The sequence below is a fragment of the Fusarium vanettenii genome (assembly GCF_000151355.1).
Source record: "Fusarium vanettenii 77-13-4 chromosome 2 genomic scaffold NECHAsca_18_chr2_1_0, whole genome shotgun sequence".
Lineage (NCBI taxonomy): Eukaryota > Fungi > Ascomycota > Sordariomycetes > Hypocreales > Nectriaceae > Fusarium > Fusarium vanettenii.
Genome location: NW_003315867.1, coordinates 3,147,760 through 3,174,988, shown reverse-complemented (window position 1 = coordinate 3,174,988; position 27,229 = coordinate 3,147,760). Strand labels below are relative to the sequence as shown.

General features: G+C 53.7%; 11 protein-coding genes across 11 annotated transcripts; 5 read left to right on the top strand and 6 right to left on the bottom strand.

Moving 5' to 3' along the window:
• Positions 1-286: 286 nt before the first annotated feature.
• NECHADRAFT_33971 (uncharacterized protein) lies at positions 287-1,446 on the bottom strand (the record flags this gene model as incomplete). Its single annotated transcript, XM_003046131.1, has 5 exons — positions 287-462; positions 506-788; positions 831-1,267; positions 1,323-1,351; positions 1,400-1,446. 5 exons carry the CDS (start codon positions 1,444-1,446, stop codon positions 287-289), a joined length of 972 nt encoding a protein of 323 aa, XP_003046177.1.
• A 1,055-nt stretch (positions 1,447-2,501) lies between these two features.
• Positions 2,502-4,417, top strand: NECHADRAFT_91265 (uncharacterized protein; the record flags this gene model as incomplete). The annotated part of the gene is made up of 3 exons (XM_003046710.1): positions 2,502-3,509; positions 3,559-4,057; positions 4,089-4,417. The coding sequence occupies 3 exons, from the start codon at positions 2,502-2,504 to the stop codon at positions 4,415-4,417; spliced, it is 1,836 nt and encodes a 611-aa protein (XP_003046756.1).
• A 320-nt stretch (positions 4,418-4,737) lies between these two features.
• NECHADRAFT_76754 (uncharacterized protein) lies at positions 4,738-5,448 on the bottom strand (the record flags this gene model as incomplete). Its single annotated transcript, XM_003046130.1, has 1 exon — positions 4,738-5,448. The coding sequence occupies one exon, from the start codon at positions 5,446-5,448 to the stop codon at positions 4,738-4,740; it is 711 nt and encodes a 236-aa protein (XP_003046176.1).
• Positions 5,449-5,873: 425 nt separating this feature from the next.
• Positions 5,874-7,193, bottom strand: NECHADRAFT_24864 (uncharacterized protein; the record flags this gene model as incomplete). Its single annotated transcript, XM_003046129.1, has 2 exons — positions 5,874-6,362; positions 6,408-7,193. Coding segments are annotated over 2 exons (1,275 nt in total), but the record flags the coding sequence as incomplete, so codon positions are not given.
• Positions 7,194-9,024: 1,831 nt separating this feature from the next.
• Positions 9,025-10,769, top strand: NECHADRAFT_33735 (uncharacterized protein; the record flags this gene model as incomplete). The annotated part of the gene is made up of 2 exons (XM_003046709.1): positions 9,025-9,511; positions 9,559-10,769. The coding sequence occupies 2 exons, from the start codon at positions 9,025-9,027 to the stop codon at positions 10,767-10,769; spliced, it is 1,698 nt and encodes a 565-aa protein (XP_003046755.1).
• Positions 10,770-11,233: 464 nt separating this feature from the next.
• NECHADRAFT_32450 (uncharacterized protein) lies at positions 11,234-13,075 on the top strand (the record flags this gene model as incomplete). The annotated part of the gene is made up of 2 exons (XM_003046708.1): positions 11,234-11,954; positions 12,003-13,075. 2 exons carry the CDS (start codon positions 11,234-11,236, stop codon positions 13,073-13,075), a joined length of 1,794 nt encoding a protein of 597 aa, XP_003046754.1.
• Positions 13,076-15,834: 2,759 nt separating this feature from the next.
• NECHADRAFT_58477 (uncharacterized protein) lies at positions 15,835-17,716 on the top strand. Its single transcript, XM_003046707.1, has 7 exons — positions 15,835-16,353; positions 16,401-16,418; positions 16,467-16,514; positions 16,571-16,603; positions 16,650-17,059; positions 17,105-17,175; positions 17,227-17,716. Exons 1-7 carry the CDS (start codon positions 16,230-16,232, stop codon positions 17,348-17,350), a joined length of 828 nt encoding a protein of 275 aa, XP_003046753.1. The 5' UTR covers positions 15,835-16,229; the 3' UTR covers positions 17,351-17,716.
• An 824-nt stretch (positions 17,717-18,540) lies between these two features.
• Positions 18,541-20,512, top strand: NECHADRAFT_66713 (uncharacterized protein; the record flags this gene model as incomplete). The annotated part of the gene is made up of 4 exons (XM_003046706.1): positions 18,541-18,845; positions 18,897-19,273; positions 19,322-20,139; positions 20,186-20,512. The coding sequence occupies exons 1-4, from the start codon at positions 18,559-18,561 to the stop codon at positions 20,510-20,512; spliced, it is 1,809 nt and encodes a 602-aa protein (XP_003046752.1). The 5' UTR covers positions 18,541-18,558.
• A 122-nt stretch (positions 20,513-20,634) lies between these two features.
• Positions 20,635-21,796, bottom strand: NECHADRAFT_16076 (uncharacterized protein; the record flags this gene model as incomplete). The annotated part of the gene is made up of 4 exons (XM_003046128.1): positions 20,635-20,697; positions 20,742-21,182; positions 21,228-21,397; positions 21,442-21,796. Coding segments are annotated over 4 exons (1,029 nt in total), but the record flags the coding sequence as incomplete, so codon positions are not given.
• A 461-nt stretch (positions 21,797-22,257) lies between these two features.
• Positions 22,258-23,727, bottom strand: NECHADRAFT_76747 (uncharacterized protein; the record flags this gene model as incomplete). Its single annotated transcript, XM_003046127.1, has 1 exon — positions 22,258-23,727. One exon carries the CDS (start codon positions 23,725-23,727, stop codon positions 22,258-22,260), a length of 1,470 nt encoding a protein of 489 aa, XP_003046173.1.
• Positions 23,728-24,574: 847 nt separating this feature from the next.
• On the bottom strand, positions 24,575-26,737 carry NECHADRAFT_33370 (uncharacterized protein; the record flags this gene model as incomplete). The annotated part of the gene is made up of 5 exons (XM_003046126.1): positions 24,575-24,757; positions 24,808-26,055; positions 26,103-26,343; positions 26,392-26,576; positions 26,624-26,737. 5 exons carry the CDS (start codon positions 26,735-26,737, stop codon positions 24,575-24,577), a joined length of 1,971 nt encoding a protein of 656 aa, XP_003046172.1.
• Positions 26,738-27,229: the final 492 nt, after the last annotated feature.

Here is a 27,229-nt window from a genome sequence, read left to right as displayed (position 1 = left end):
CTGAAGGTTGCAACCCCTCACTTCCCACCCCCGTATGGAACTACTGCAAGCCACGGGCCGCCGTGGGGTTCGCATCGGCAAGTCTTGTGTCATTCACAGCGAGGTTCGTCAGCTGCCGATGGGAGTGAGTTGAAGCGAAGCGCTGAGCCTGCATTCGAGGCTGACTGCCACGTTTGATCTGTTGGTACTCGTCTTCCTAGTGGCTCTTACGAGAGGGGATTATCCTGCTTTTCAGATACGCCATTTGCTTGTATTTGCTTTGCTTTGCTGTCTTGCTTGGCTCCGGCTAAAAGTTGTCCTGGCCAGAAAACCTCTCGTTCTGCACAATCTCAATCCAGTAGCCATCGGGGTCCAGCAAAAAAGCCACATTCTTCATCCGTCCGTCTGTGAGTCTCTTCTTCCAGTTGACGTTGAGATCCTCGAATCGCTGGCAGGCAGCTTCCAGGTTGTCGACCGAGACGCCTAGAATGTCAGCTGGGTACTAGCAAGAGTACGTTGCACTTACAGATGTGACCAAAGCCCTGGGGCTCCTTGTTGCCGTCGTGGTAGCTAAAGTTCTCATCATTCTCAGTCCCATAGTTCCAGGTCAGCTCGAGAAGACCCTCGCGACGGGCAATGTCGCTCTGGTTCTGGCCCTCGGTGAAAGGCTGGTCCCCAGGGTAGCCCAGGAAGTAGAGGTTGAAGCCGGCGTCAGGGTTCTCGAGGGTTCTGAAAAGAGCCATGCCGAGAACATCCTTGTAGTAGGCGAGAGACTTCTTGGCATCCTTGACGCGGATCATTGTGTGGTTCTATGCTGTTAGCGAATATCAACCTGAGGAACTGGGTCGTACCATGGTATAAGTGGACACATCCGTCTCCTTGATGTCCTCAGTCTCTTTGTAGTCGTTTCGGGCAATGATCTCAACCCAGTAGCCATCAGGATCAAGCACAAAGGCAATGTTTCTCATTCTGCCGTCGGAAAGCTTCTTCTGGAACTTGTAGCCGGCATCCTCAATGCGCTGGCAAGCAGCCTGGATGTTGTCGACAGCGATACAAGTATGGCCGAATCCGCGATGAGGCTCCTTGTTGCCGTTGTTGATCTTGTACTCGGGGTCATTCTCGGTACCATAGTTGTGAGTCAGCTCAATGAGACCCTCCCTGTCAAAAACGCTGTTCCCATGAGACACGGCATTGGGAGAGTCGTAGCCCAAGAAGTACAGATCGAACTTGGCCTCGGGGAATTGAAGTCGTTTCACGACGCTGAGGCCTAGGAACTCGTAAAACTTGACTAGACGGTAGCTCTAGTCAGCGGGCCCAGCCATCAGGGTAGGTACCCAACATACCAGACTCCTTGGGGTCCTTGACTCGAATCCTTGTGTCGTCAGCCTGCAGATCTGGCTGCGGAGCCATCTACGCTTACATCGAGTGGTTGAACTTGTAGTTCTTGGTATCAGTGGTGGCCGCCATTGTGACTGATCTGGAGTGTCCAGGGACAGAGGCGCGAGGGATAGCTGGTCGAGTTAGAGAGTTCTGGATTGCCCTGATTCGCTGCGCAGCTCTTGCAAGGCTCATTGAGTCGGGTTCGTGAGAGTTGCGAGTTGGATAAATCGAGCAGGACGAAGCTGAAGCTGGTGTTGAGCCCCTCATTGACCCCACTTTGCAGTTCCACGATGAGGAAGCGACTGACGTCAAACAATTCTTTATTGTTTTTGTTAACTACACCAACTACATAGCATACATGAGCTAAGAATGAACAAATATTGACAATTCCAAGCTAGGAATATCATATAGATCCCTACTGGATAGATACCTGGTGAAACACAGCCCGCAAGCGTGTCACGCAAGAGTGTAGGGTAGGCAACTGAGAAGCGTCAACCTCGGTGATGCTTCTCGTGTAACTGAACCAAGTCTATCCATTGGATACCGCATCCGTTATGCGATGACTGCGCATACCCGTTCACTAACAGCACACGTCTCTTCGCGTGAATCTGACCGTGGTATCATGACTTCTCCACTGTTAGCGCCCACGTTTCTACATGACAGGCCCTCGTAACCCCTGTACCAACAAAAGTCACCGGAAGCCCTGGACAAGGTTGATAAAGGTTATCCAGCCTCATGCTGAACCGTCTGCTATAAACAGAACAAATAAACGTCTTCAAGTGCCCCCAAGACCAACGCCGACTGCCACTGGACTGCGGGGCCTCAGCTTGTGGGACTCGACGGGACTCAGCCCAAGCCTAAAAGAGCATCGTGCCAGGATCTCATCTCTATTTACTCTGCTGCTAACCGCCCACCTGTCGCATCCATCGCTCGCCCGTTCTCTCACCCGCATCATCAGCTTCCCAGCAGCTCTCCTCCGCGTCATAGCATGTGATGCCATGATCTCCTCGTCATCCCTCTTGTCCATCGCACCTTGATCAACGCCGCGATCAGGGTAGCCCAACATTATTATCACCCATCGCGAGGCCACCACCATGCAGCGACCTCAAAACCTTACCGGCGAGTATGATGAATCGGCCATCATGGAGGACGTCAAGGCCCCTGACGAGCAGGCGGCTGTCGACATTGCCCGGACCCACGGTCGGTCGCCCTTGACAAAGACAAGGTCCATGTCGGATGGAGGAGGAACTCCCTCCCGCTTGTCGCCCTCGCCACACATCGAAGCCTCTCGCCGAACCTCGAAAGACGACACCAGCATCCCGACTCCCCAGCCAGTGACGCCTCGTCGTCCTGCGCTGTCGAACCGTGGCTTTTCGATACATATGCCACCTCGGGAATTCACTCCACCCCCAGCGAATCCCTATGTCAAACCCGCTCCTCTCTCTCCTAAGCTCGACCACTCCCAGATCTACGCCTCTCCTACAAATATCCTCCCCCGTCGTTCCCGAGGTCTCGACTTCTCACGCGCCGCCACGAGCCTACATCATTCGACCCTCGCCGAGCAGTCGTCGCCCGACTCATCGCCGACCGCCGGTGGCCGGGCGATGAACATTCCCACCCGAAGAAGTCATTATGCAGGACCCGAGCAGACATCGACATCTCTCTGGTCTGTCATGGGCAACGAAAAGATGCATGTTAGCAGTTCTCTTGGGAGCACCCAGGCCGTGGGCTCCGATTCGTCCAGCAGCTCGGACGATGATGACCTGATGGACGAGGACATGGATGAGACCTACGTGACGACTCCTCAGGTCAACAAGATTGGCCCGATCATGGGGGCTCAAGGGTCTGGTGGAACCTTTGGATCCCCCGCAATGAGCAGCCTCATGAGTTTCCAACAGCGACAGCGGCCCCGCAAGCAGCCCAAGAAGAAGGGCCGGGGGCCTCTTGGCCTCGGGTTCAGTGGTGCATCTCTCTCCAAGTCACCACCCAGCAACTCCGCACGGGCTAGACGCGAGAGCATCAGCTGGCAGGCCAATCAATTGCACATCTCTGGTGCCGACTCGGATGAGGCACGAGCCATGGGTGATGACGGACTTGAAGGTCAGCGCAGTGTCATTCGGCGGGTGGTGACGAGGAGAGGGAACCTCTTTGTGAGTGGCCATTGACCGATTTACTACTTCGTTCACTAACATTGTATAGCCCAAGACAAAAGGGTTTGCTCGTATCCGGGCAGCTCTCATGGAAGAGAGCACTCCCGCCGAAGCCGAATTCCGTCGAGAAGCCGAGGTTGTCAAGCAGGTCCGTGAGAGTGACATGGACCTTGAGCCTAGAATCCCACCGCCGCTCGCAGAATCAACACAAACAACGACTGCCCCTTCGTCGCCAAATCTAATACAGCAAGAAGGCCTCAATGATGTTCCTGAAGATGACATCATGGGGGATGTGGTGATGGGCCTCTCGGGCAGTTTCAAGCAGCACGCCATCAAAAACTCCAAGGGCAAGACCTTCTGGGACACCTTTTCAGAGTCCAGCAGTACTGGCGGTGCCAGGACCACACCGCCTCCCGCTGCATCTCTTCCCCGAGGTTCCTCCTCGGGAATCAGTGAAGACGTGGCGATGGATTCACCGTCAGTTGGTGGAGCAGCCGTAAGTCCCCTGCCAACCCCAAATCAAGGTCCTGACCACTCACACTTCGCAGGTAACTGGTCCCCAGCCTCCAACCGCTGCAGAGATCACCCGCCGCATCAACAGCAAACGTCGACGTGATGATGACTTTGACCCCGTCAGCTTCAAGCGACGTGCCGTAAGTCCTGGTATGAGCGTCCATAACTCTCCCATAATGCAGAGCCCCCTTCAACGCGACGGTATGTCATGGGGATCTCGACCTGGTAGCAATGGCGGAGACAAGGGCGGAAGTAGTGCCCCCAGCGAATCTGGTAGTACGCCAGGCAATGTTTCTGGCGGCAGCTCTGCAGGGAGACTCAACAGCAAAGGCCGCGTTGGATTCCAGGGGATGATTGACACCAACGATGGCATCATGCGTATGAGCATTGAGTAATCTGGTGCCCCCAGCCCTTGTTTGTTGCAGCCTTGTTTTTGTCTTGTCAGCGTGTATTAAAAGCATACCGAGGCGTTATGGGTGTTGGCGTTATGGGCGGCATCCGGGAACTCGATGCAGATAGAATCAGCCTTTTCAGGTGGCTTTCCTTTATTAATACCCCCAGATTGAGCAGAGAGCTAGAGTCAAGAAATGCCTCGTGATAGATAGATATCGACCTGGTATCTACAATGCCATCCCAACGCCAAAGCCATAGACTGGCACCCGCATATCCCTCAATGAAACCCAAACGCCGTCTATGCTGTATCGCTCCAAGAACATCACTCAACGCCAACGCCTTCTTCTGGTACGGTGAGGGTTCCAAGCTTATCATCGAGCCACCGCGCAAGCTCGGCAGCATGGCGGCGGAGGGCAGCCACCACGGCTGCTGTGCCGGTAGTGCTCTCAAGGCTGGCCGTCGTCTGCGCGCCTGTGCTGAGGATGCTGTCGGCTCCGTCTGGGCTTCCCACATGTGATGCCTCGCCTGCGGGGACTTGAATGTGATCGATGTGCGGCACCGCGTGCTCTGCTACGTCCGGGCTAGCGGGCCCGACGCAGACAAAGAGAAGACCGCACTTCAACCGGCGGATAACAACGGTGCCGCTCGTTAGCTGAACAGTGACTGTGGCAGGCTTGATGCCTCTCCCCCTGGCTGAAGGATGCGACTCTAGCTGCTGGCTCTGCGAGAGCCGGTCGTTATCGTCTTCGTCGTCCTCGTCGGGCGGGGAGCTACCGATGGGATCGGGGGTGCGGGAACCAGGCAGGGCGGACGCGAGGGCGGGCGCCGAGGTGGAGTGAATGGCGAGGAGGGATGCGGCGACGGTGGCGTGGGTTCGTAGGACCGAGACGGGCTGATGGCTCGCGTGGGCGAGGAGCTTTCCGTGAGGAGACGTGAGGAGCAGCGTGGGCAGCTGAGCCGTCTGGTTGGCGTGAAGAAAGGCCGTGAGGCGCTTTGTGAGGAGGAGAGGAGGTGTGGGATGCGAGATGGACATGGCTGAGCGTGAAGTCGACGGCACGAGAATCTGAAGACGGTGAAGTATTCGGCTCGGGAGAGTATATCGGGTTGGCGACGCGGCGCGGCGTATCGGCGAGATGGGCAGATGCTGATGATAACTGAGGTGAAGCTTTGACGATGGATAGGAATGGGGAAGCGGATTCCAGCTTAAGCCGATGGCGGGGCCTGAGCAGGCACAATCAGGGAATAGCGGGGGCTATTCCGTAATGCTTACAGTGGCTGGGCAACGCTATTGGTCGCCGTGGTCGGCATGCGTCGTGTAAGATCATTGGTCGTAGATTGTTCATGATGAAGAGGCACGGATGTAGATGTCAATGAATTGTCATGTAGGAAACGACCGAGTTACAGTTGAGCCTATTCATCCTCCTCCATCAAATACTCAGCTTCATCCCTAGCACGTCTGAATCTCGCAGCCATGTCGTCGTCGAGATCAACATAGCCCCTCCCCTCCTCCGTGTCCCTCTTCCACTCCTGATACGCCTCCTCCACCACCTGGGCAAACTCGACCGCTCTGACCCATGGATTTCGACCAAGCTGAGGATCGTACAGAAGCAGATCCTTGACGAGGGTGCGGAGTATCTTGGTGTATCGTGCTCGCGCCATGTAAGTGTGGACGTTGATCTTGGGTTTCTGACAGTTATGTCCGCAACGAGTCCACCGAGTGATTTCTTCACGGCATCCGTCCTCGCTCAGGTGCTTGCAACCTCCAAAAAGACACCTGCAGCCATTATATGCGGCATCATGTTCAAGGCACCCATCTCTTTTACAAAAGAAGACGTGTGAGCAGCCGCACATGTTGCAGTAGTAGTTGACCTCTAAGCCAGTCATCATGGTAAAGATGACGGAGCCGATGGACCACATCTCGTCACCAAGGGTATAGCCACGAATTCCCTATAAAGCGTGAGTTGATATCGAATTCAGAAGTGGAGTATTTACCTCCGAGATCAATGCCGGGTCCATCTTGAACAAGCCTCGCGCGTGGTTGAGTGGCACAGTTCCCTCCCGCGTAGCCAACGCCATCCCACGGGCGAGCTGGTCTTCGTACGAGAGTTCTTCATCGCTGACAGTATGGCATGTCACGGCCACATTGCTAAAGTTTCCCAGCTTACACTGACCATATTGTTCAGTGCCACGAGGGTGCTGGAAGTAAATATTGTCTGGCTCGATGCGGCGATGGAGAATGGGAAACCAATCTGTGTCGACAGACACCCACTCTCTCATGTCATCCGGGGAGAGGTTGGCATCAAAGTAGAGTCGCTTCCCGTCGTGAAGATACGCCACAGCCCGAGTCAAAGATCGAAGGACATGCCAACAGAGAGACTCTGGAAGATAGTAAGACGAATCATCAGTTGGATACTGCTGAAACACGGCAGTCAGATTGGCAGCATCGCAAAAGTCCCAGACAAGAAACTGAGCACTGCTTTGTTCGTCTGGTTCCTGGGTCTTGGTAAAGGTCTGATGCTCGAGAGAACCGACAATCGAAACTAGATTCTCGTGGTTGAGAAGTTGGCGGATAGTGTAGGCCTGGTTGTACTTGGACAGTAGCTTGTGCAATGCCTCGGCTTCCTGCTGAGCTTGGTCGAAGCCCTCGCTTTGCTGGATTGCAAATGGACTGGGACTCGCAAGGAACTGCTCTCCACGGGTATCTCCTCGTCTGGCCGCGATCCATAGGTTCGTACCGATCTCCTTGACAAGCTCAAAAACTGGTTCCTTGGACGAGTCCGCCGGGTGTTCAAAACCTGAACGAAATCCACCAAGAGGGGGCTCGCGTTGGTGATCCATGATGAACAAGTTGATGATGATGCACTAAACATGAAAGGGCCATCGTTTTATCTGCCATTATGGCCACGACAGCTGACACTTTCATCTCTTGGAGGAGAACAAAGAACATTGCCTCCAAGTCTTTGTCTACTGCCAATGTGGCGTTGTTTGAACAAAGAGATCCCATGTCAATCACCTCTTGGCTAGACTAGCTTGTTGGACCATGTAATGCTCAAGTTGCCTGTTCAAGCTGTCTCGCCAAGTTAATTCCCGCATGAGCAACGGCATAGATTGTTTCAAACAAATAGATGTGGGCTGCCGTCCGGCGTCATGATCATCGCCGCGGACCGAAATCCTTCAGACTTCAAACACGGCCAGTGCTTCGGAGCAAACGGACTGTTATTGTCCGCGATGATTAAGAGAGATGTGCGACAGGAGCTGATCGTCGGGAGCGCCTTGACGAAGGAGCTTCTATTCCTGAAGGCGAATGCCGAAATAGTGATTTACACGCTGACGGATCCGGGCTCCGGCGACCAAGACGGCAATAGTTCGTACGGCCATGTCTCGTGCTTGTGGTATGGATTGGCATGGGGAGGCAGCCCGAAAATTAGCACGTTTCATCCGTCCAAAGACGGATTCGTGGTGATGCAACTATGCTGAAACCGCGTCCGTCGCCAATGATCACAAGGACGAGAGAGCCGAGTAGTCGTGTCGTACAGTACCGCGATGAATGTTTATCATCTTTTACCGCCGTCGAGATGAGCGACAAGTTGGCGGTTATCCGTGAATCGCTTGGCGCGTCGGGATTGGATGACATGCCTTCTCGCGCATCTCGGATTCCTTCTGGCGGTTGGAGGAACTAGAACAAAGAAATCAGCCACTCAAAAGAAACGGTTGGCTACTGGCGCTACCAGTCCCAGCCCCTGTCGATATCATAGAAGCTCAACGCCTGTACAATACAACTTCCGCTGACAGCGACCGTCATCCCGGCGCATGTCTCGAGGCCAATCAACGGCTGGGATGATTCCCTGGACATGATTTTTTTTTTCAAACGTCCCTCCTCTTTTGGAGTTTTGGCCTCTTGGTCCCGAGTGCTAACTAAACCCCATCAAGGCTTGGCGGCTGGTACCTGCAGGCCATGGCCATGGCGCCACGCCGGGTCGCACCTCCCACATTGATCGACCCCTCCTTCCCGGGAGTGTTTGAGGTTTGAGGTCATGTCGGGTCGGGTTCGAGCATGGCAACTGCGCCGTGTGCGACTTCCTCAGTCGCGTCCCCTTTCATTTGAAACCTCCCATCCGCTTGCGGTCTCAGACTTCTCTCATTCATCTTCCAGCCATCTATTGTCTCGGTGTTTTCCATTTTCTTTGTTCTGGACCGTTTTTGTCGTATTCGTCATTCATTCATTCCATTCACCTGCAACTGCATCTGCACGCAGCTCGACAATACCTAGACCCTGCTATTCAGCCACGAATTATAGCTGCTCAGCTATTGTTCGAGAGCACCGCCTCTCGCTCGTTCGATACCAAACGATTCTACACCGTTTTGGATATTTCCCGATTTTGAGAATTTACGACATCGTTATTACATCGCCTCGACATGTGTCCGCCATTACACTAGGCCTTGATCATTCGCGCACCGGTTGCAGCACATCTACGATCGCTTTCTTACTCTTCTTTTACCGAGCTGCTCTGGATAGCGCATAGTCAACTTCGCTGGCGAGGACTACGACATCCGACTCTTTCAACCAACTTTGCTTTCATCCATTATCTCGGCTGGCCGTTCGTTCATCATGGGTTGTCTCAGCCATCGCAAGAAGCAGATTGAGGAGGTTGCGGACCAGAGATGGGAGTACATCAACCTTCGCGACTTTAAGAGCAGAGGATGTGGCACTGTATTTGCTTACATTTACCTCTGGCTGATGCTCATTGTGTCGGTTGCTGTCTATGCCGTTGACAGTTTTACCGCCGTCAATCTGCTTGCTTTTGACCGCTGGTCTTCCAAGATTGACCCAGCAATTTCTTTTGACGTTTCAAAATGGATTTTCTCCATTTGTATCATTCTTTCTTTTATCAACTTGGCTTATGAGGGTTTCCGAGCTATTCGAGTCATCAAGCGAGGCAATGTTGCAGAATGTTATCTGGACAGTCTTGCTGTTAGATGGGAATCGATTCGTCTCGGTTCTCAAGGATGGAAGAGGTTTTTAGTTTTCGCCGAGCTCACCAAGAGTAAGGAGGGTGCGCAGTACATTGCCCTCTTTACCTATTTCAGCTTCCAGTGTAAGCCATCTTTCTCGGCACTGGTAATCCCCTACTGACTTTCACAGCTTGGGTTCGTGTCATTATCTGCTCTGGGCCGCGTCAAGTTCTCAATGTCTTTACGCTCAAGTCGGTTTACGAGGCCAAGTTGACTCCCACTGCGGACAACGTTGGTGATTCGATTACGGGTTTCTTTGACAAGATCAAGATTCTCGCCGAGGAGGACTACCAGCAAGCACTGATCCTTTCTGGCATGTGCTTTACTGTGGTGATCTGGGTCTTTTCAGCCCTGTTTCTCCTGGCTGCCGTCCTATTCTGGGTCTTCTTCCTCTATCATTGGATCCCTTCCGCTGACGGTGGACTTTCTGGATACTGTGAGCGCAAAGTCACCAAAGCACTGATGAAGATTGTCACCCAGACGGTCAACAAAGCCTTGGCCAGAGAGGAGGCCAACCGACTCAGGGCAGAGTTCAAGGCTGCCAAGAAAAATGGCGAGAAGCCTCGTGTGGAACGAACTGCCACCCTACCGACGCTGCCAAATATTGGACCTGTCAGCAAGACGGAGCCCATGCCAATGCTGCACCGCAACGACACCATGGCAACACTCCCACCATATACATCACGACCAGGAACTCCCGGAGGAATGGAAGGTAGTCCAGTGGACGCAAAGCGGAACGTTCTGACGAGGAAAGCCACCAACATGTCGGTTGCGAGCTATGCCTCTCATGCAACTTCCAGGTCAGGCTACGGGAGGATTGCATCTCCTGTTCCTGAGATACCTCCGATGAACTACAACTATTCCCAGTCACGATCTACAATTTCCTCACAAGCAAACTATGGTCCGCCAGTAAATCATATGGCAGACTCGAATCCCTCGTTTTTCTCTGCTCCAGGTCGCTTCACCGAGAGCCCAGCCCACGACACCATGCCACCCTTCCCTCCTCCGGCCCGCGCACCCAGTGCTCGACCAACAGACAACTATGCGCAGCCCATGGGCATGGGTTCTTTTGCACCCGCCCCAACGCCAAGCCCTCCCCGAGAATACCAGGCTTATAACCCTGAGACAAGCTCCACGCCTTCCGTCAACTCTTCCTGGGGTGGACCACAACCCATCAACCCTCCAACTCGGAGTGTAACAGGACCAATGCCTTTCCGGGCACCCCAAAGAAACCTGACCAGTCCGATGCCACGGGCTTCTACAGCAGGACCTGGTCCTAGACCTTCTCCCAGACCTTCTCCCAACTATGACGTTGAATCACAGCGAGGACGTGATTGGTAAAGGAATGATTTGAATGGTGGTGATAATAATGATTTACGACTGGAGCGGGAGTGGTGGCTTGTACGATGAGATAAAATTACAAAATAATAAGAGACTTGTTTTATGATCTCATCAAATCGTTTCTACAATATCTGATCTCCTTTAGCTAAGAATCTAATAAGCTGTTGCGCTGGCAGGTTAAAGACTTGGCTGTCGGGCTGACCGCGCCCGTTAACACCCAATTCGTCGATGGCACCTTTATTCATGCTGATGTCACGGCGGAACCGCAGTCAATCGCGCCCTTGTTGAGGAATCAATGGTGATTTGTCAGGTAATCAACAGTGACAATGGCGCAAAGCTTGACCGCTGACATTGCATCATGGAATTCATTAGAAAGCAGCAATTGAATATATTCTTCCGTCACCCACGGCCTCTGGTCATCTTCATCTCCATCCTTCAATCCTCCGTGTGAATCAACAGCCAAGATGCCCTCCGCAGTATCTGATTTCCATCCGGGCGAGCGTGCTATGCACCAGCTGCTCAAAGTCCCGCGACAGGGCAACCCTACGATTCCAGGTCTGCCAATGCGGTACGGGATGAGAGTGATGCAATCTTCTCTCGTCGCTCTTGGAACTCTCGACAAAGACGGCCATCCATGGACGACAATCTGGGGCGGTGAGCGTGGATTCGCAAGACCGGTGGCTGAGAATGTACTGGCATTCAACAGTGCTGTCGATACCAAGAACGATCCGGTTTTTAAGGCTTTCTGGGATGGAATTGATGAAGAGGGGATACAACAAGGTACCGTCAACAGGCCGAATGATGGTCAAGGCAAAGGAATGGCTGGACTGGCAATTGACCTCGAGACAAGAGACCGCGTGAAACTGGCTGGCAACATGATTGCTGGCGCCACAGTGGACGGCGGCAAGGCAGTCCAAATGGCCATGGCCGTCACTGAGAGCCTGGGAAACTGTCCCAAGTATCTCAACAAGAAGGACGTTGTTTTGAATGAGATTGAGTCGCAGCTTGTATCGGAAACGCTGCAGCTGCCGAAGGAGGCATTGAATTTGATTGCTTCTGCGGATATGCTTTTCTTGTCGAGTACCAATGGAGAGACTATGGATACGAATCATCGCGGTGGAAGTCCTGGTTTCATCAGGGTGATCAAGAATGAGGAGGATGAGCTTGAGTTGATTTATCCAGAATGTAAGTCCCCGAATCCTTTCTCTCTCAATGACGCAGCTAACAAATCAGTCTCTGGGAACAGATTATACCAAACCCTGGGAAACTTCAAGGTTAATCCCTTGGTGGGCATTGCGATCCCCGACTTTGACACTGCAGATGTCCTTTACCTCACGGGTAGAGCTTCAGTGCTGGTAGGCGATGAGGCCTCGTCTCTCCTCGCGAGAACCCACCTCGCCGTCAAGATATCCGTCACAGGTGCCAAGTTTGTCAAGTCCGGGCTTCCGTTTCGCGGATCTCTGGGCCAATATTCACCATATAACCCACCTGTTCGCCATCTCCTGTCCGAGCACGACTCGCACATCTCAACCAGCTCTTTAAAGACAATATCTGCAAGCTTGACCAAGCGTGAGGTCCTCACACCATCCATCAACCGATTCACATTTGAGCTATCTTCAGAGGAGCCGATACCAAGCTGGCATTCTGGGCAGTACATCACACTCGACTTTGAAGCTGAGGTGTCAGGTGGTTACAGCCACATGGCCGATCACGACCCTCAGAGCATCAACGATGATTACATACGGACTTTTACTGTATCGAGCCCCCCTGACAGAAAAGAGATCCAAATCACAGCTCGGAAGCATGGTCCAGTAACTGGCTTTCTGTGGAGGCACAATCTCCGCGTGCCATTGGAAATCCCCGTCATCGGATTTGGTGGCGAAGAGGGCTTCCGCATCCCTCTGACACCTCAAGCTTCAAAGTCAATCTTTATCGCTGCCGGCGTGGGAATAACCCCCCTTCTTGCACAAGCACCGGCAGTTCTCGAAAGAGGCATCCCTCTCCAACTCTTCTGGAGTCTCCGCTTCGAGGACTTGCCCCTAGCAGTCGACACCTTCTCCAAGATTCCAGATCTCGCCAACGTGACCAAGCTTTTCATCACGGGCCAACCGGGGAACATGGAACTTCTTGATCAGGTAAAGCGGGCTGGCGCAGAGGTGGACGAGCGACGAATGAGCAAGGCCGATGCTGAACAGCTCAAGGGACAGGATGCACGTTTCTTTTTGTGTACTGGACCGGCCCTTTTGTCAGCTCTTGAAGAGTGGCTTCAGGGGGAAAAGGTTGTGTGGGAAGACTTTGGGTATTAAGGAACACTCGGCCAAATTGAATGTACCTTCACGTCAGACAACCTACTAGTAACCTCACCCAGCCCTCATGTCTTATCCCCAGACTAGACGCCATATCAATCCCATCCCATCCCTGTGAAGGCCCGCCCGGCCGGAGGGAGGTTCACGCTAGCCCCCGGTGTAAGGGGAGCTAACGCCATCATAACGTCCTTGACGTTTCTTCTGAATGCGGGGAGTTATTCAGTGCCGGGTCAAGTCTGGGGTCGTGGGATGAGGCGTGGATTCGACCTCGAGGTTGTAGCATCGCTTTCCAACACTAGAGCAGCTGGTCACGAAGCACCTGGCACGGCCAACTACACTCGACCAGACCTCGCAACCAAACTATTCCATCATCTGCCCTTCCCCGCAAACGCTCGGGAGGTACGGACGACAGAGTAAACTCCAAGTCCCACTCCCCCGCGCCCGAGGTTGCGGATCCGCAATCTGACCTTCTCCGCGTGGAGTCAACCTGGAGATCGATGGGCTGCACTCTCGTTCGTCAGTCCAAGGAGGTTGGGTGTGACGATTCCAAGGAGGATGCAGGTTCCAAGGTATGGGAATCGCCTTGAACCCTGATGGAGAAAGATTCGTGTGGGGAGCGGTACTAGAATAGGTAGTGGATGGTGTTGAGCTGAATCAGTCAGTAATAGGAGCATGCACGACGCTGAAACCAGCATATGCAGCGCACAACCCAAGTTGCCAACACGTTATACCCAGTGCCTGACATTGTAATCATTCTCCGCTAACTCCTTGTTGGGGCGTAAATCCTTTCAAGAAAATTTGAATTCAGAAACAGGATAGCTCGCGCCGAGGTCGCAAGCTGGGTCCGTTGTCGGCGGCAACAATTGCAGTTTCTGGCCAGGCCCGTACTTCTCACCGGTCACCTTGGCGGAACCCCCAATAGCATATCGTGACAGAATAGCGAAAGACGACATTTCGCCGGGTGGACCTCCGTTGTAGCCCTAGTTGAGAATCAATTGGTTCGCTTAGTCCGAGACTCGTCTCTCAGTCTGTACCGTGTCAAATAGGCTGAATGAAACTTTCACAAGGAATAGGAGCGAATCGTCTGGACTGTTCTGTGACCGTGAACCACCCGGTTGGATGACAGGCTGAAACTATGGCGGAACTGTCAGAGATAGATCAACTCAGGGTTCTGCGGGAGCCGGTGGGCTTTGTGCCTGAAACTCGTGATTAGGCGGCCTCCTGGTGGATTCCCATTCTTCAAAGTTCCCCTTTTTGGAACAATGCACCAGCCTGTACGTAAGGCATTGGCTTCCTTAGGTGATCATGATATGATTGCCCTGGAACAAAGACCACATCGCTGCGTTGAATACGATGCATTTTTTCGTCACGCGTTGGTAACAAACCGTTAGAAGGGTGGGGAATGTTGGGGCTGCTCGTGGGGATCAAGGATTGCGTGGGGACAAGTGAAGCTCGAGAAAAGGTTTGCTGCTATTGCGAGATTTATTGGTGTCTGTTGGCGTTGTTATGCTGCACAATTAGAAAAGAACGCAGGCAACTTGGCGTAAATGATTTGTGTAATGCATCCAGGATCAAAGATAGCCTGGAATATCGCCCCCGCATTTTGTGCCTAGAGTAGGAAACGGGCTTCCCGCGGAGCCAAGATGCAATTACCGATTGCCCGAAGTTGGTGCGGACAATCGTTGACTCGCTGACCAAGCCGTGTCGTGAGCCATTCTATCCGGTTTGGGTGTTCTGGTGACCAAGGGCCGTCCGAGATCCACCCGAGCCAGATCAACACAGGCTGAGGCGATCCATTCTCTCTGGCCGCAGCTCTGAAGCAGCCAAGAGGTTGACGGCCTTGGCCCTGGCTAGAAGACGTGGGTGGTTGCCGTTGGTGTGCCACGCGGGTTGTGTATTATTGTCCGCAGAGCCACTCAGGCAGGTGACCCCAGTCGAGATATCGGTACATTCCCCCCGTTGGCACTGCACTGAAGCATGTCTCACCGAGCTGCCAGGAGCTGATCACGCACCTCTGGCCAGAGTTGCATAGCCATTGAAAGCCGTTGTTCGCTAACGACACGAACTAGCCAGTGGTGAGGCGCTGGGGTGAGCTCAAGACCTGGGGTTGCGTTGTTGCGTTCCTTCGACCCGGGATCGGTGGAGGGGCTTAGATCACCGTCGTCATTCCCCGCCACCGGGAGCCAACGTGGGAGTCAACGTGAGGGTTTCGGTAGAGTGTTGAGAGTTGCGCCGAATTGACCAGGAATCACTACGTCGTCGACCAGGACAAGGTGCTCTTTTGGGCATGTTTTTGGTCGACATGGAGCCCATTACGTAGGGGCTGACAGTGGGGAGGCAGCCTGTAGAAGAGTGACAGGTACCAAATTGGCAGTCGAAAGCCTCTTTGCTGCAGTGAAGATGGCGGCTGATGGCGTGCGTTTGGTGCATGAAAGGCCTCGACTTTCGCGTGTTGGTGCGTGTGGATGTGGATGGAGAATGGCAGGATCAAGACCTCGAGACTGGGGGCGATGTCGCCTTAGCGTCCTGAAACTGGCCTACCACAGGCTGGAAGGTACCTTCGGTTCCGTACCTTCACTGGATAGTCCGCCCCACTATTTCTTAATAAGGCTCTGGGCATCCGCGGGCGCCCACCCACACCCACCCACCATCCTGCCTGCCTGGATCCAGGGCGATTGATTCTCCTAGAAGTCCGGAAACAAACCTTCTTCCCAACTTTGTTCTTTACTCTTACATCTCTCTTTTGCTCACGCTTTTGACCAAGTTCAGCGAACTCCCCTCACAACCTGACATTGTATCTTACTCGCCACTCAAGCCCGACAGATTATATTCCGCGCTAAGCGACAACTGAACTCGTCTTGGAACCACTCTTCCGGGTTCGATATTCACGTAACTGGTACTTGGCCACCCGTCTATCTGGTTGGCAACCATTCGCCATCTCGACACAACGCCAGCCTCACGGTTTCGACACAACTCGCCAGCCCAGTAACTTCATAGGCGCAACTATTCGGATTTTCTTGGTCCCAACAAGGAGGGATTGGCTTGAACCGACCCTACCGCACCTCGCTCAAGTCCGCTGCCAACTATCGGCGCCGGCCGCGAACCCCTCCTGCACGATTCGCAAACTCGGGCCACAGCATCACAGACCGCCAAGATGACCAGCGACTATTCTTTCGTCAAGGAGCATACTCCTGAGGGATATGTTTTCCCTGCGCATCGACTCCAGCGCATGTGCGATCCTCGCGCACAACCGTTGGTCCTTGTCGCATGTGGCTCATGTATGACCCCCGATTGTCTCCGATGCGCATTTAGCTGACTGTTGTAGTTTCGCCAATTACTTTTCGTACGAGTTTCTGACCTGAAAATCGGATCATCGGCTAATTGTTTGTAGTGCACTTGAGAATGTTCCCCATGGCTAGAGACCATGCTCGGAATGAGGGTGTGTTGTCCAAATACCCTACTTTCAGGCTGCTTTCGGATTACTAACTCTAGCAGGGTTCGAGGTTGTCGCAGGAGTTCTGAGTCCTGGTAAGTTACACAGCACGCTCATAGCTACTTGTGCTGACGTCGATAGTGTCCGATGCATATGTCAAGAAAGGACTGGCCCCAGCACACCACCGTATCGAAATGTGCAAGCTTGCTACTGAGAACTCGTCCAAGTGGTTGATGGTAGACCCATGGGAAGCCGAGAGCCCGACTTATATTCCTACTGCCCGAGTGCTCGACCATTTCGATTACGAGATCAACGAGGTCATGGGCGGTATTGAATGCAGCGATGGAACTCGAAAGCGTGCGCGAATCGTCCTCCTGGCAGGCCTGGACCTGATCCAGACCATGTCAACTCCAGGTGTCTGGGGCGAGCGTGATCTCGACCATATCCTTGGCAACTACGGCGTCTTTGCTCTTGAGCGTTCCGGTACAGAAATTGACTCGGCCCTGGCAAACCTCAAGCAGTGGGAGCACAATATCCATATCATCCGCCAGGTATGTTGTGCTCCTGTGTAACTGTCACCCCGCTAATATGAGCAGGTTGTTACAAACGATATTAGCAGCACTAAGGTCCGGCTGCTCCTTAAGCGCAATATGAGCATTGATTACCTGTAAGCATGATTCATGATTAATGAAATGGTTGACAATTCTAACCAAAATAGAATCCCCGACGAGGTCATCAGCTACATTTATGAACACAACCTGTATCGCGACCTCGACAATCCCGACGCCAAGGGCAAGGGCAAGGCCGACAAGAAGGCGATAGCTGGTTCAAGCACCGGCTGAATCCTTTTCAAATAGAACGACAACATAGATTACAGCGCCATGCTGAACCGCTACCGGATAAGCGAACCATCAGCAATCACGCACGAATCAGCTCACGAATCAGCTGGATCCAGACACCAGAGCCGAGGTACAACTCAGATTGGCTATTCCTAGGAGTTTTGTTTGAGTCGGAGTTGGAATCGGCGTCTTCTTTATAGGTGTCCATCCTTTTGAGTACAAATGGGTACTGGATGCGCCAAGTTTGGGGATCTAGAGTGGTTGACTCTGGGAGGTGGAATTTCATCTTCCCATCGCGCCGCTCTGAGGAGCAACAAGCGTCGGTCGAGTCAGCGATTGGATAGCGCACTATTGAGCGGAGTTAATTTCTCCTAATCGAGGCATCAAGACGGGACATGTCCCAATCCTTTGTCCCTGCTCTGCCTCGCAGGCTACTCACTCTTTCCATTTGACATACAGCGAAATGGGTGATAGAGGCGAGGCTGGTCGTCGAAGACAGCCCAAGCCCCGTACCATGAAAGATAGAAGGAGGACGGCGGGTGCCGGGCTAGATATAGATGTTCTTTGAGCTGCTTGGAAAGGTGTTGACTGGGCCAAGCAGATAGCATACCGCCTATGTCCGTCAGTGCCAAACATCACATGCCATTGGCTGGGGGAGAACCCCTTTCATCAAGCATTGCACGAATGATGAAGCCATGTTGAGTGCCAAGACTCGCAGCTAGCTATAGCTCCGGGCTGCTCCTTCTGTTTGCGAAGCTCACTCCTGAGGTAACCGCGCACGAGGGCGAAATGCCACCAATGACTCGACCAATGGAGGTTAGTCAGGTTGCATCTTTTATCATGGTCGCCCGACCAAGACATCAAAAGATCCCGATTCCATGAGATACAGGACGACCTGCGAAAACGGGCAAGGCGCCCTTGTCCGTCTGGACGCTGACTGGCCCATGGGAGGCTGTGCATGGGGAAACGTGCCAGGGCACCGCAGATCGATAGGACGCGATAAGGCGGGTCCGAGGTCCCTGGGAAGTAGGTTGATGATGGGGATAGACTCTTTGAGCTCGGCGCTCGGTGACGGTTTGGGATGTTATGCCGTTGCACTGATTCTCGGCAGGGCCCGTCATCGTGGTTGCATTGCGTCGTACAAATACCTACGTCGCCCAGCAGATAACCATCATGTCGACTCAGCGGCACCGCAGCTGTGAACCCGAACCATGAAGCTCCAGTACCTTCTCACTTCCCTTTTCGGGCCATTGGCCGCCGCCTTGACCATTGCTGAGATCAATGGCAACCAGTACCTTTCGTCGTACAGTGGGAAGAATGTTACTGATGTCGAGGGTCTCGTCACGGCTGTTGGTAGCTCGGGCTTCTACCTGCGATCCACCAAGCCTGATCGCAGCTCTGTCACATCCGAGGGCTTGTATGTCTTTGGCAGGTCGGCTGTTAGCAAGGTTGTCGTCGGAGACATTGTAACTCTCGATGGCCTCGTTGAAGAGTACAGGTAAGAACTGTTGCGCTGCAAGTGAGTGTAGTGTCGCTAACATGAAGCCAGGTCCAACAATGACTACATCTACCTCACAGAAATCACCTCTCCTCGAAACATTGTCGTCAAGTCATCCGACAATGACTTCAAGCCCAAGATCATTGGCAAGGACACGCCCCAGCCTCCGAAGAAGCACTTTTCCAAGCTGGATGATGGTGATATCTTTGGCGTGCCCAATGCTGAGAGCCGCATTTCCGAGGTGAACCCCAAGCTGCAGCCCAACACCTATGGTCTGGACTTTTGGGAGAGTCTCTCGGGTGAGCTTGTCACCGTTCGGGGCGCCTATGCCATCAGCCGACCCAACAACTATGGTGATTTCTGGGTCAGGGGTGACTGGAAGGTCTCTGGTCTGAACCGTCATGGTGGTTTGACCATGCTTGACCGTGGTATGTGAGATGACGACGATTGAAATGGATACAAGACTGACCATGTAGATGCCAACCCCGAGGCCATCACCATTGGCTCACCCCTGGATGGTACCAAGAATGCTGAAGACACCAAGCTCGGTGACTACATCGGAGAAATCACTGGTGTTGTCACTTACGCCTTTGGCTTCTATCGCATTCTTCCTCTGACTGCCACCAAGCCCCAGAAGCGCTCCGACGCCGAGCACCCTGCTGTTAGCTTCACCAGCAAGGGCTCTTGCAAGGGTATCTCTGTCGCCGACTACAACACTGAGAACCTTAACCCCCAGTCGACTCACCTCCCTCTCGTTATTGAGCAGATCGTCAACAAGTTGCGCACTCCTGACTTGATCTTCCTGCAGGAGGTTCAAGACAACTCGGGTGCCACCAACGATGGCGTTGTTTCTGCCAACTTGACACTTGCGGCCCTTGCCGATGGTATTGAGGCATCCAGCGGTATCGAGTACGCCTGGACCGAGGTCGATCCCGTGAACAACAAGGATGGCGGTCAGCCTGGTGGCAACATTCGCACAGCATACTTGTACCGACCGGACGTTATCGAGCTCGTCAAGCCCAGCGCCGGAGCTTCCGATGCTGCCAACGAGGTGCTTGACGGCCCTAGCCTCAAGTACAATCCTGGTCGCATTGATCCCGCAAACGCTGCTTGGGACGATAGCCGTAAGCCCCTTGTTGCCATGTGGAAGCCTGTTAAGGGAACCAAGAAGCCCTTCTTCACTGTCAATGTGCACTTTGGCAGCAAGGGTGGCTCAACTTCGATCCATGGCGACCCCCGTTCTCCTGTTAACAAGGGCGTCGAGAAGCGCACTCAGCAAGCCCAAGTCACTGCTGTAAGTTGATGTGTCGATGCTTTTTGTATTTGGCTAACATTTGTAGGACTTTATTGCCCAGATCCTCAAGAAGGACCGCAAGGCGCACATCATTGCTGCTGGTGACTTTAACGAGTTCACCCAGGTTGCGCCAATCCGAACCTTTGTCGAGGAGTCTGGCCTCGTTGACCTTGACGATGCTGCCAAGGTCCCTGAGACTGAGCGATACACATATCTGTTTGACTCCAACTGCCAGGCGCTTGACCACATGTTTATCAGCAAGGAGCTGCGCTATGGTGTCAAGTATGAGCATCTGCACATCAACACTTGGCAGGACAAGGCGGGCGAGGTTAGCGACCACGATCCCAGCGTGGCCTTGTTCGATATGTGCTAGACTATGGAAATGTCAATTATATAGGATTAATAAAATAGCCAAGTTGTACAACCAGAGTATCATTCACTGTCACTGCCATCGCTGCCGTCGTCTTCACCGCCGTTGTCACCGTCATCATCACCATCGTCGTCGCTATCATCGTCGGCACCTGGATCCGGCATGACGATGCTATTCAAAAAGGTAATCTGACGCTGTTAGCTGCTGGCTTCCATCAGATAGAACAACTCACATATCCAACCATTGGACGAATAATGTCACTAATCTTCTCCTGTGCATCGTCGGCATAGAAGATGTCATCATCAATCTGAGTCCCAATAGTAAAGTTTCTCAACTTCAACAGTTCGATATCACGATGCTCGGCGACAAAGCCTTTTGGCTTGGTCTTGAGCGCATTCGACTTGTTCTTTTCGGCAAACGCCAGCAATGCAGACTCTGGGTCACTCTTTGACGCAGCCTTGGGTAGGAAAACCCGCTTCAAATCTTGATCGTTGAGAACCCGACGCCATCGATTCGGCCGCTCGTCGATGCTGGCGCGGAGCTTCTGCATCTGTCCAGCGTCAGGACACCACAGGCCGCCACCGATGAAGGACTTTTTCGGCTCGCAGTGGATGTAGTAGCAGGCGTATGGACCCTTGCGGCCTGTGCGAGACCATGCGGCGGAGAAGTGAGGCTGCGATGTGTAAGCTTAGGTCACAAAGAGTTGGAGCCTTCGGACCTTGTAGGGTGTTGGATCCTTGCTGAAGCGGATATCCCTGTGGATGCGAAACGTGAGGTCCTTAACCGGGAGTTCGGGGATAGTCTCATCAGCATCAATGATGGATTCTGATGTGCGCTCGACAAAGGAGTTCCAGTCCTTCAGTGCTCGTCTGTACTCTCCGTCATGCGCTATGCAAGTCAGCCATGTCTTTGATATAGGTAGTATTACTCACATTTTAACCACGGCCTTTTGTTGTTTGCCTTCAAGTCTCGCAAGAATAGCAGTGTGTTCTTGTGTACCTTGAAATCCTCATAGTCCACTCCATCCGTATCCCTCAACTTCTCGAGCGGGATAATGGTGACTTTTGGGGGAGCATCTTCGTCATCTTCGTCGTCGTCATCGTCATCGTCATTCTCCTCTTCAGGCTCCTGTACAGGCTCCTCTTCATAGACGTCCTCTGATGGTTCCCTCTTGGCCTGCTTCTTGGGAGGTCTTCCGCGTCTCTTCTTCGGGGGTGGATCGCTCTCTTCTGTCTCGCTGGCCTCAAAGTACTGGCTTTTGTTGGAAGCACGTCGGGAGCTTCGGCGGATTGCCTCGGCAGAGCGCTTTGGAGGCATTGCAAATAATGAACAAAATAATTATCCAAGACTTAGGTAGTTAATGATAGATCAATGTCCAATGTCGAGATGGCTTATCAAATAAAGAACAGTCAATGTCGTCATGGGCTGACGCGACTGCCCTTCGCGTCGCAGAGTCAGCACGCGCAGTCACGTGAGCAGCGAGCACTCCTCCTCAACACGGGCAGTCAACCCACCACACTCACACACACAACTTCACATGGCATCAACTTCATGGATAGTTCCAAAGTGATTCATGATGCTAATTGTACAGGGTATCTACACACGTCCTCATTTCCATTCCCTCAAAGCAAGTGTTCCATTGTCTCGAGTCCCATTGTCCTGAGTCCCATCGCCATGGGCTTCCATTCACCTTTTTGAATCTCTTTGAACCGACTTCGTCTTCCAGTCCAATCGCTTTTCTCGATCCCTCAAAAGCCGCAGACGGCCGTGTAATGCTCCCGGCATTCGACGGCCTTCTTGGCGAAGGTGACGTTATTGAGCTTCTCGGCCAGCCACTTGTCGATAGAGGCACTCTTGTTGGGCTCCTGGGGAGGCGCTGTCATCTCGGTGATGATGGCGCACATCTTGGCGGCAGAGCGGAGGCGGTCCCAGTTGCGGTCAACCATGACGGCCTCTTCTTCCTTGAGGTAGCAGATCTTGCCGATTCTCCAGATTCTGTCGTCCCAGTTCTTCTCGAACCAGCCCTTCTTGGCATCCTTGACGAGCTTGGCGTGGTACTTCTGCCAGGTCTTGTCGGGGATAAACTGGCGCTCTGACTTGGTCTTGATGACGGCCTGTTCGAGGCGCTGAAGGGCGGCTTCGATTTCTTCTTCGGTGGCGTCCGCTTCGATTCGGGCCAGCATGTCGAGCAACTTGGGCTTGAACGACTCCCACTCTCCTCCTGTGTTGCACTTGGCAGCGGCGGCAGTCACCTCGCTGATGTGAGGTCGGCGCTGAGCAGGCCACGCGCCCGCGGCCTCTTCAACCTTGGGGATAACGGCATCCCCCATCCGGGTGTCTCCGTTGTCGGAGTAGGTGATGGACTGATCCTCGGAGCTAGAGGAGTCGGAACTTTCGCTCGAAGCGAAACCCTCGCTGGAGTCGTCATCGTCGTTGGCATCAAGATCCATAGGACCCGGCAGGTTCTGGGCAGGAGCAGGCTTGGGGGCAGGCTTGGGAGCCGACTTGGGAGCCGACTTGGGAGCGGGCTGAGCCTTCTTGAGGACGGATTGAACAGATTTGGGGACGAGCTCAGCAGGCTTGGGAACGAGCTCAGCAGGCTTGGGAGAGAGCTGAGCAAGCTTGGGGACGAGTCGAGCGAGGGCCTCCTGGCTGATGGCGGGGCGCGATTCTATGGCAGTTTCGGTCTGCTTGGTCTGGGTCTGGGTCTGAGTCTTCTGTTCCTTTTCATCAGTGCCCAGTCGCTCTCCGCTGCGTCGCAACTTGATTCGAACCGTCTTCTTCTTGTTCTTTTGGGCGGCCTCGGCACGCTGCTGGGCCTTGCTCTTGGGGCTACCGGGAGGGGTTTGCACTGGGCTAGTGTTCTTGCGGCTTCGGGGGCTTCGGCGGGGAGAAACCTGCTTGGTGATCAGGTCGCGGAGGATCTCGATGAATTCGTCTCCGGTGGTGGTGGCTTCGAGCTCGGCGCGCATCTTTTCGTCGATGCGGAGCTTGCCTGGGGGCAGGGCCAAGAGGGTCTGTGGCTCGCTGCCATCGATGAACTTGAGGTTGTGGCTGGCACGCGCTTTGGCGGCAGTCATGCGGCTGCAGGCAGAGACGAACTTGATGAGAGTGGCACGGAGATGGGCAAACTCGATCTTCCCGTCACGGCCTCCAGATCCAGCCTCGCTGAACAGGTGGCTCAGGGAGTCGAGAAAGTCGGAACCTGGGGAAGGCATGGTGAGTGAGTGAAGGGGGGTTGCGTGTGTGTGGTGAGGTTGTGCGATGAAAGCGCAGAGTGAAGATGAAAGTGCAAATGATTGATTGTACCGAGCACGATTCTGCTGAGCACAAGAGATGATGAGGGAAGAAGAGGAGGAGGAGAGGGGAGAAAAAGCGAGAAGATATAGTGCAGCAGGCCTGCATTCTGCCAGCTGGTGGCAGCTGCAACGCATCATGAGTTTCTTGGTGTTGCGCGGCCGCACCAGCACTGGCGACCAGTTGCCGGCCGACAACAGCTGTCAGTGAAGCTGTGACTCCCAAACGGGAGAAAATACTGTGCGGCAGTAATATGCCAAAAGCGGATGAGTTTAACATTCACAGCATGGGAACAAGCGTCAACACAAGTTGGTGTTGGCCGGCATAGGGGTTAAGACTGTTGGCAACTCGTCGACATGTTAACTAGGAGCGGCAACATACGAACTACCGACTCCACATGTCTAATAGACTGGCCGACAACTAACTGAGTGCCTAGTCAATGGATAGTCAATATGCCGCACTGACTGTCAGGCATGCCGTACTGTCCACCCGATGTAGAGTTGTTGACTGGTCGATATACCAGGGGCACAGGGCTTGGCACTCAGGCCTTCGACTTACAGACAGGGTCTTTTACACGATACAGCACACGCAACATCACTATCAAGGTCACAGCGAAATTGAAAAGGCAAAGGGTGTGGAAAGTGTGGTGTGGTCAAATCAAGGCATTGCGCTATCTACTTTACTTCCTGCGCACCCATCACCACCAAAACACCGAAATGAGCAATCAAAATGAGCAATTACGTTCTTTTCCCTAACCTGTCTATGCATTTAAAGCTCATCGTGGAAGGAAGAGTCCTCCTGCTGCTCACCACCAGCACCCTGGTACATCTTGGAGGTGATGGGGTAGGCGACGTTGGACAGCTTCTCCTTCTGCTCCTCAAAGTCCTCGGCGGTGGCGTCAGCGCCGTGCTCCTCGAGCCACTCGGTGGTCTCCTTGACAGCGTCGAGGATCTGGGCAAGTTAGCGTGTTGTCTCTTTGTATCAAAGTCAGGGTCACTTACAGTCTCCTTGTCCTCCTCGTCAATCTTGCCACCAAGACCCTCCTCATCGGCGAGCTGGTTCTTGAGAGAGAAGGCGTAGTTCTCAAGGCCGTTTCGGGCCTCGATGCGCTCACGGGTGGCCTTGTCCTCCTCGGCGTACTTCTCAGCCTCGGCGACCATGCGCTCAATCTCCTCCTGGGTCAGACGGCCCTTGTCGTTGGTGATGGTGATGGACTCCTGCTTGCCAGTGCCCTTGTCGTGGGCAGAGACCTTGAGGATACCGTTGGCGTCGAGCTCGAAAGAAACTTCGATCTGGGGAACGCCACGAGGAGCGGGAGGAATGCCGGTAAGCTCGAACTTGCCGAGGATGTTGTTATCCTTGGTAAGAGATCGCTCACCCTCGTAGACCTGGATCAGGACGACGGGCTGGTTATCAGCGGCAGTAGAGAAGATCTGGCTCTTGCGAGTAGGGATGGCAGTGTTGCGGGGAATCAGCTTGGTCATGACTCCGCCGGTGGTCTCAATACCGAGAGTCAGGGGGTTGACGTCCATGAGGACGACACCGGAAGTACCCTCCTCACCGGAAAGAACACCAGCCTGAACAGCGGCACCGAAAGCGACAGCCTCGTCGGGGTTGATACCCTTGGAGGCCTTCTTGCCACCAAAGTACTCCTCGATGAGCTGCTGAACCTTGGGGATACGGGTAGAACCACCAACGAGGACAATGTCATCAACCTCGGTCTTCTTGAGCTTGGCGTCCTTGAGAACCTGCTCAACAGGCTTCATGGTCTTCTTGAAGAGGTCAATGTTCAGCTCCTCGAACTTGGCGCGGGTCAGGGTCTCGGAGAAGTCGTTGCCCTCGAAGAAGGCCTCGATCTCAATGCGAGTGCTGAGCTGAGAAGAGAGGGTACGCTTGGCCTTCTCGGCCTCACGCTTGAGCTTGCCCATGGCCTTGAGGTCCTTGGTGATGTCGACGTTGTTCTTCTTGTTGTAGCTCTTGGCGAAGTAGTTGATGACACGCTGGTCGAAATCCTCACCACCAAGGTGGGTGTCACCAGCGGTGGCCAGGACCTCGAAGATGCCGTCGTCGATGGACAGGAGAGAGACATCGAAGGTACCACCACCGAGATCGTAGACAATGATCTGGCGCTCACCGTCAGTCTTGTCCAGACCGTAGGCGATGGCAGCGGCGGTGGGCTCGTTGACGATTCGGAGGACGTTGAGACCGGCAATGATACCGGCGTCCTTGGTGGCCTGTCGCTGGTTGTCCTGGGAGCTGTTAGCTTGCTGTTGGGTATTGAAGTGGAAATACTCACGTTAAAGTAGGCGGGAACAGTGACGACGGCGTGAGTGACCTTCTTGCCCAGGTAGCCCTCGGCGGTCTCCTTCATCTTGCCAAGGACCATGGCAGAAATCTCCTCGGGAGTGAACTGCTTCTTGGCACCATCGACCTGGACCTGAACGACGGGTCGGCCATCCCTGTTGATGACCTTGTAGGGGAAGTGCTTGAGATCGTTCTGGAGATCCTTCTCGTCGAACTTGCGGCCAATAAGACGCCTAAACAGTTAGCAGCTGTTTGGATTGTAATTGGGTCGAGGAGCATACTTGATGTCGTAGATGGTGTTGGTGGGGTTAGCGGCGGCCTGGTTCTTGGCGGCGTCACCGACGAGACGCTCGTCCTCGGTAAAGGCGACGTATGAGGGAGTGATTCGGTTACCCTGATCGTTGACGAGAATCTCGACCTTGCCCTTCTGCATCACACCGACACAGCTGTATGTGGTTCCCAGATCCTAACAGGTTAGCGGGGTCGCAGAGTTAGCTGAAGCAAGCAACGTACAATGCCAATAACAGTTCCGTAGTTGTCAATCTCGTCAGCCTGAGCAGTCTGCACAAAGGCCAGAGGAGAGAAGAGGAGGGCGATCCAACAAAGGAGTCCCAGGCCAAGGGCCATTGAGCTCCTTGAGCGAGCCATGATGCTCTGTGTAGCTGCTTGTCGTCGCAACCAAGACGGGGTGGGAAAAGAAAAGAACAAGTATTGAACCGGAATGCAAAGGCTCAAGTCGTCAGACAGCCCTGCGATCACTTGGTATGGAGGTGAAAGGGTATCTTGGTGATGTTGTTGGAAAGAAGCGGGATTGAGTGGGAAGGCCAACAACTTATGAACTCTGGTGCCCCAAAAAAGTTAAGGTGTCCAGATTGCACAAGAGGCCAGATTTCACATCATCCGCGGCCCCACGTGACAGGGGTCCTGTCCACGGGCTGTGGAGACGCCGGGGTGGTTGTGCACTGTGCATTGCCGCCTTTTCATGTACCGAAGCGCACATTCATTGGTGGTGAGCTACCGATAATGAAAGCCGGGTACAGTGTCTTCTGGGCAAGGCTGTAACCCCTGACACACACCTCCGGCGGCTTTATTCCAGAGGCAGGGGTTGGTCACGGCGCA

What these genes read in the sequence shown, in the direction of transcription:
- NECHADRAFT_58477 (XM_003046707.1), top strand. Translation starts at nt 16,230, where the DNA reads ATGACCAGCGACTATTCTTTCGTCAAGGAGCATACTCCTGAGGGATAT. An exon ending in ATATCCATATCATCCGCCAG is followed by an intron (nt 17,060 to 17,104) that starts GTATGTTGTGCT and finishes TAATATGAGCAG; the next exon opens with GTTGTTACAAACGATATTAG. An exon ending in AATATGAGCATTGATTACCT is followed by an intron (nt 17,176 to 17,226) that starts GTAAGCATGATT and finishes TAACCAAAATAG; the next exon opens with AATCCCCGACGAGGTCATCA.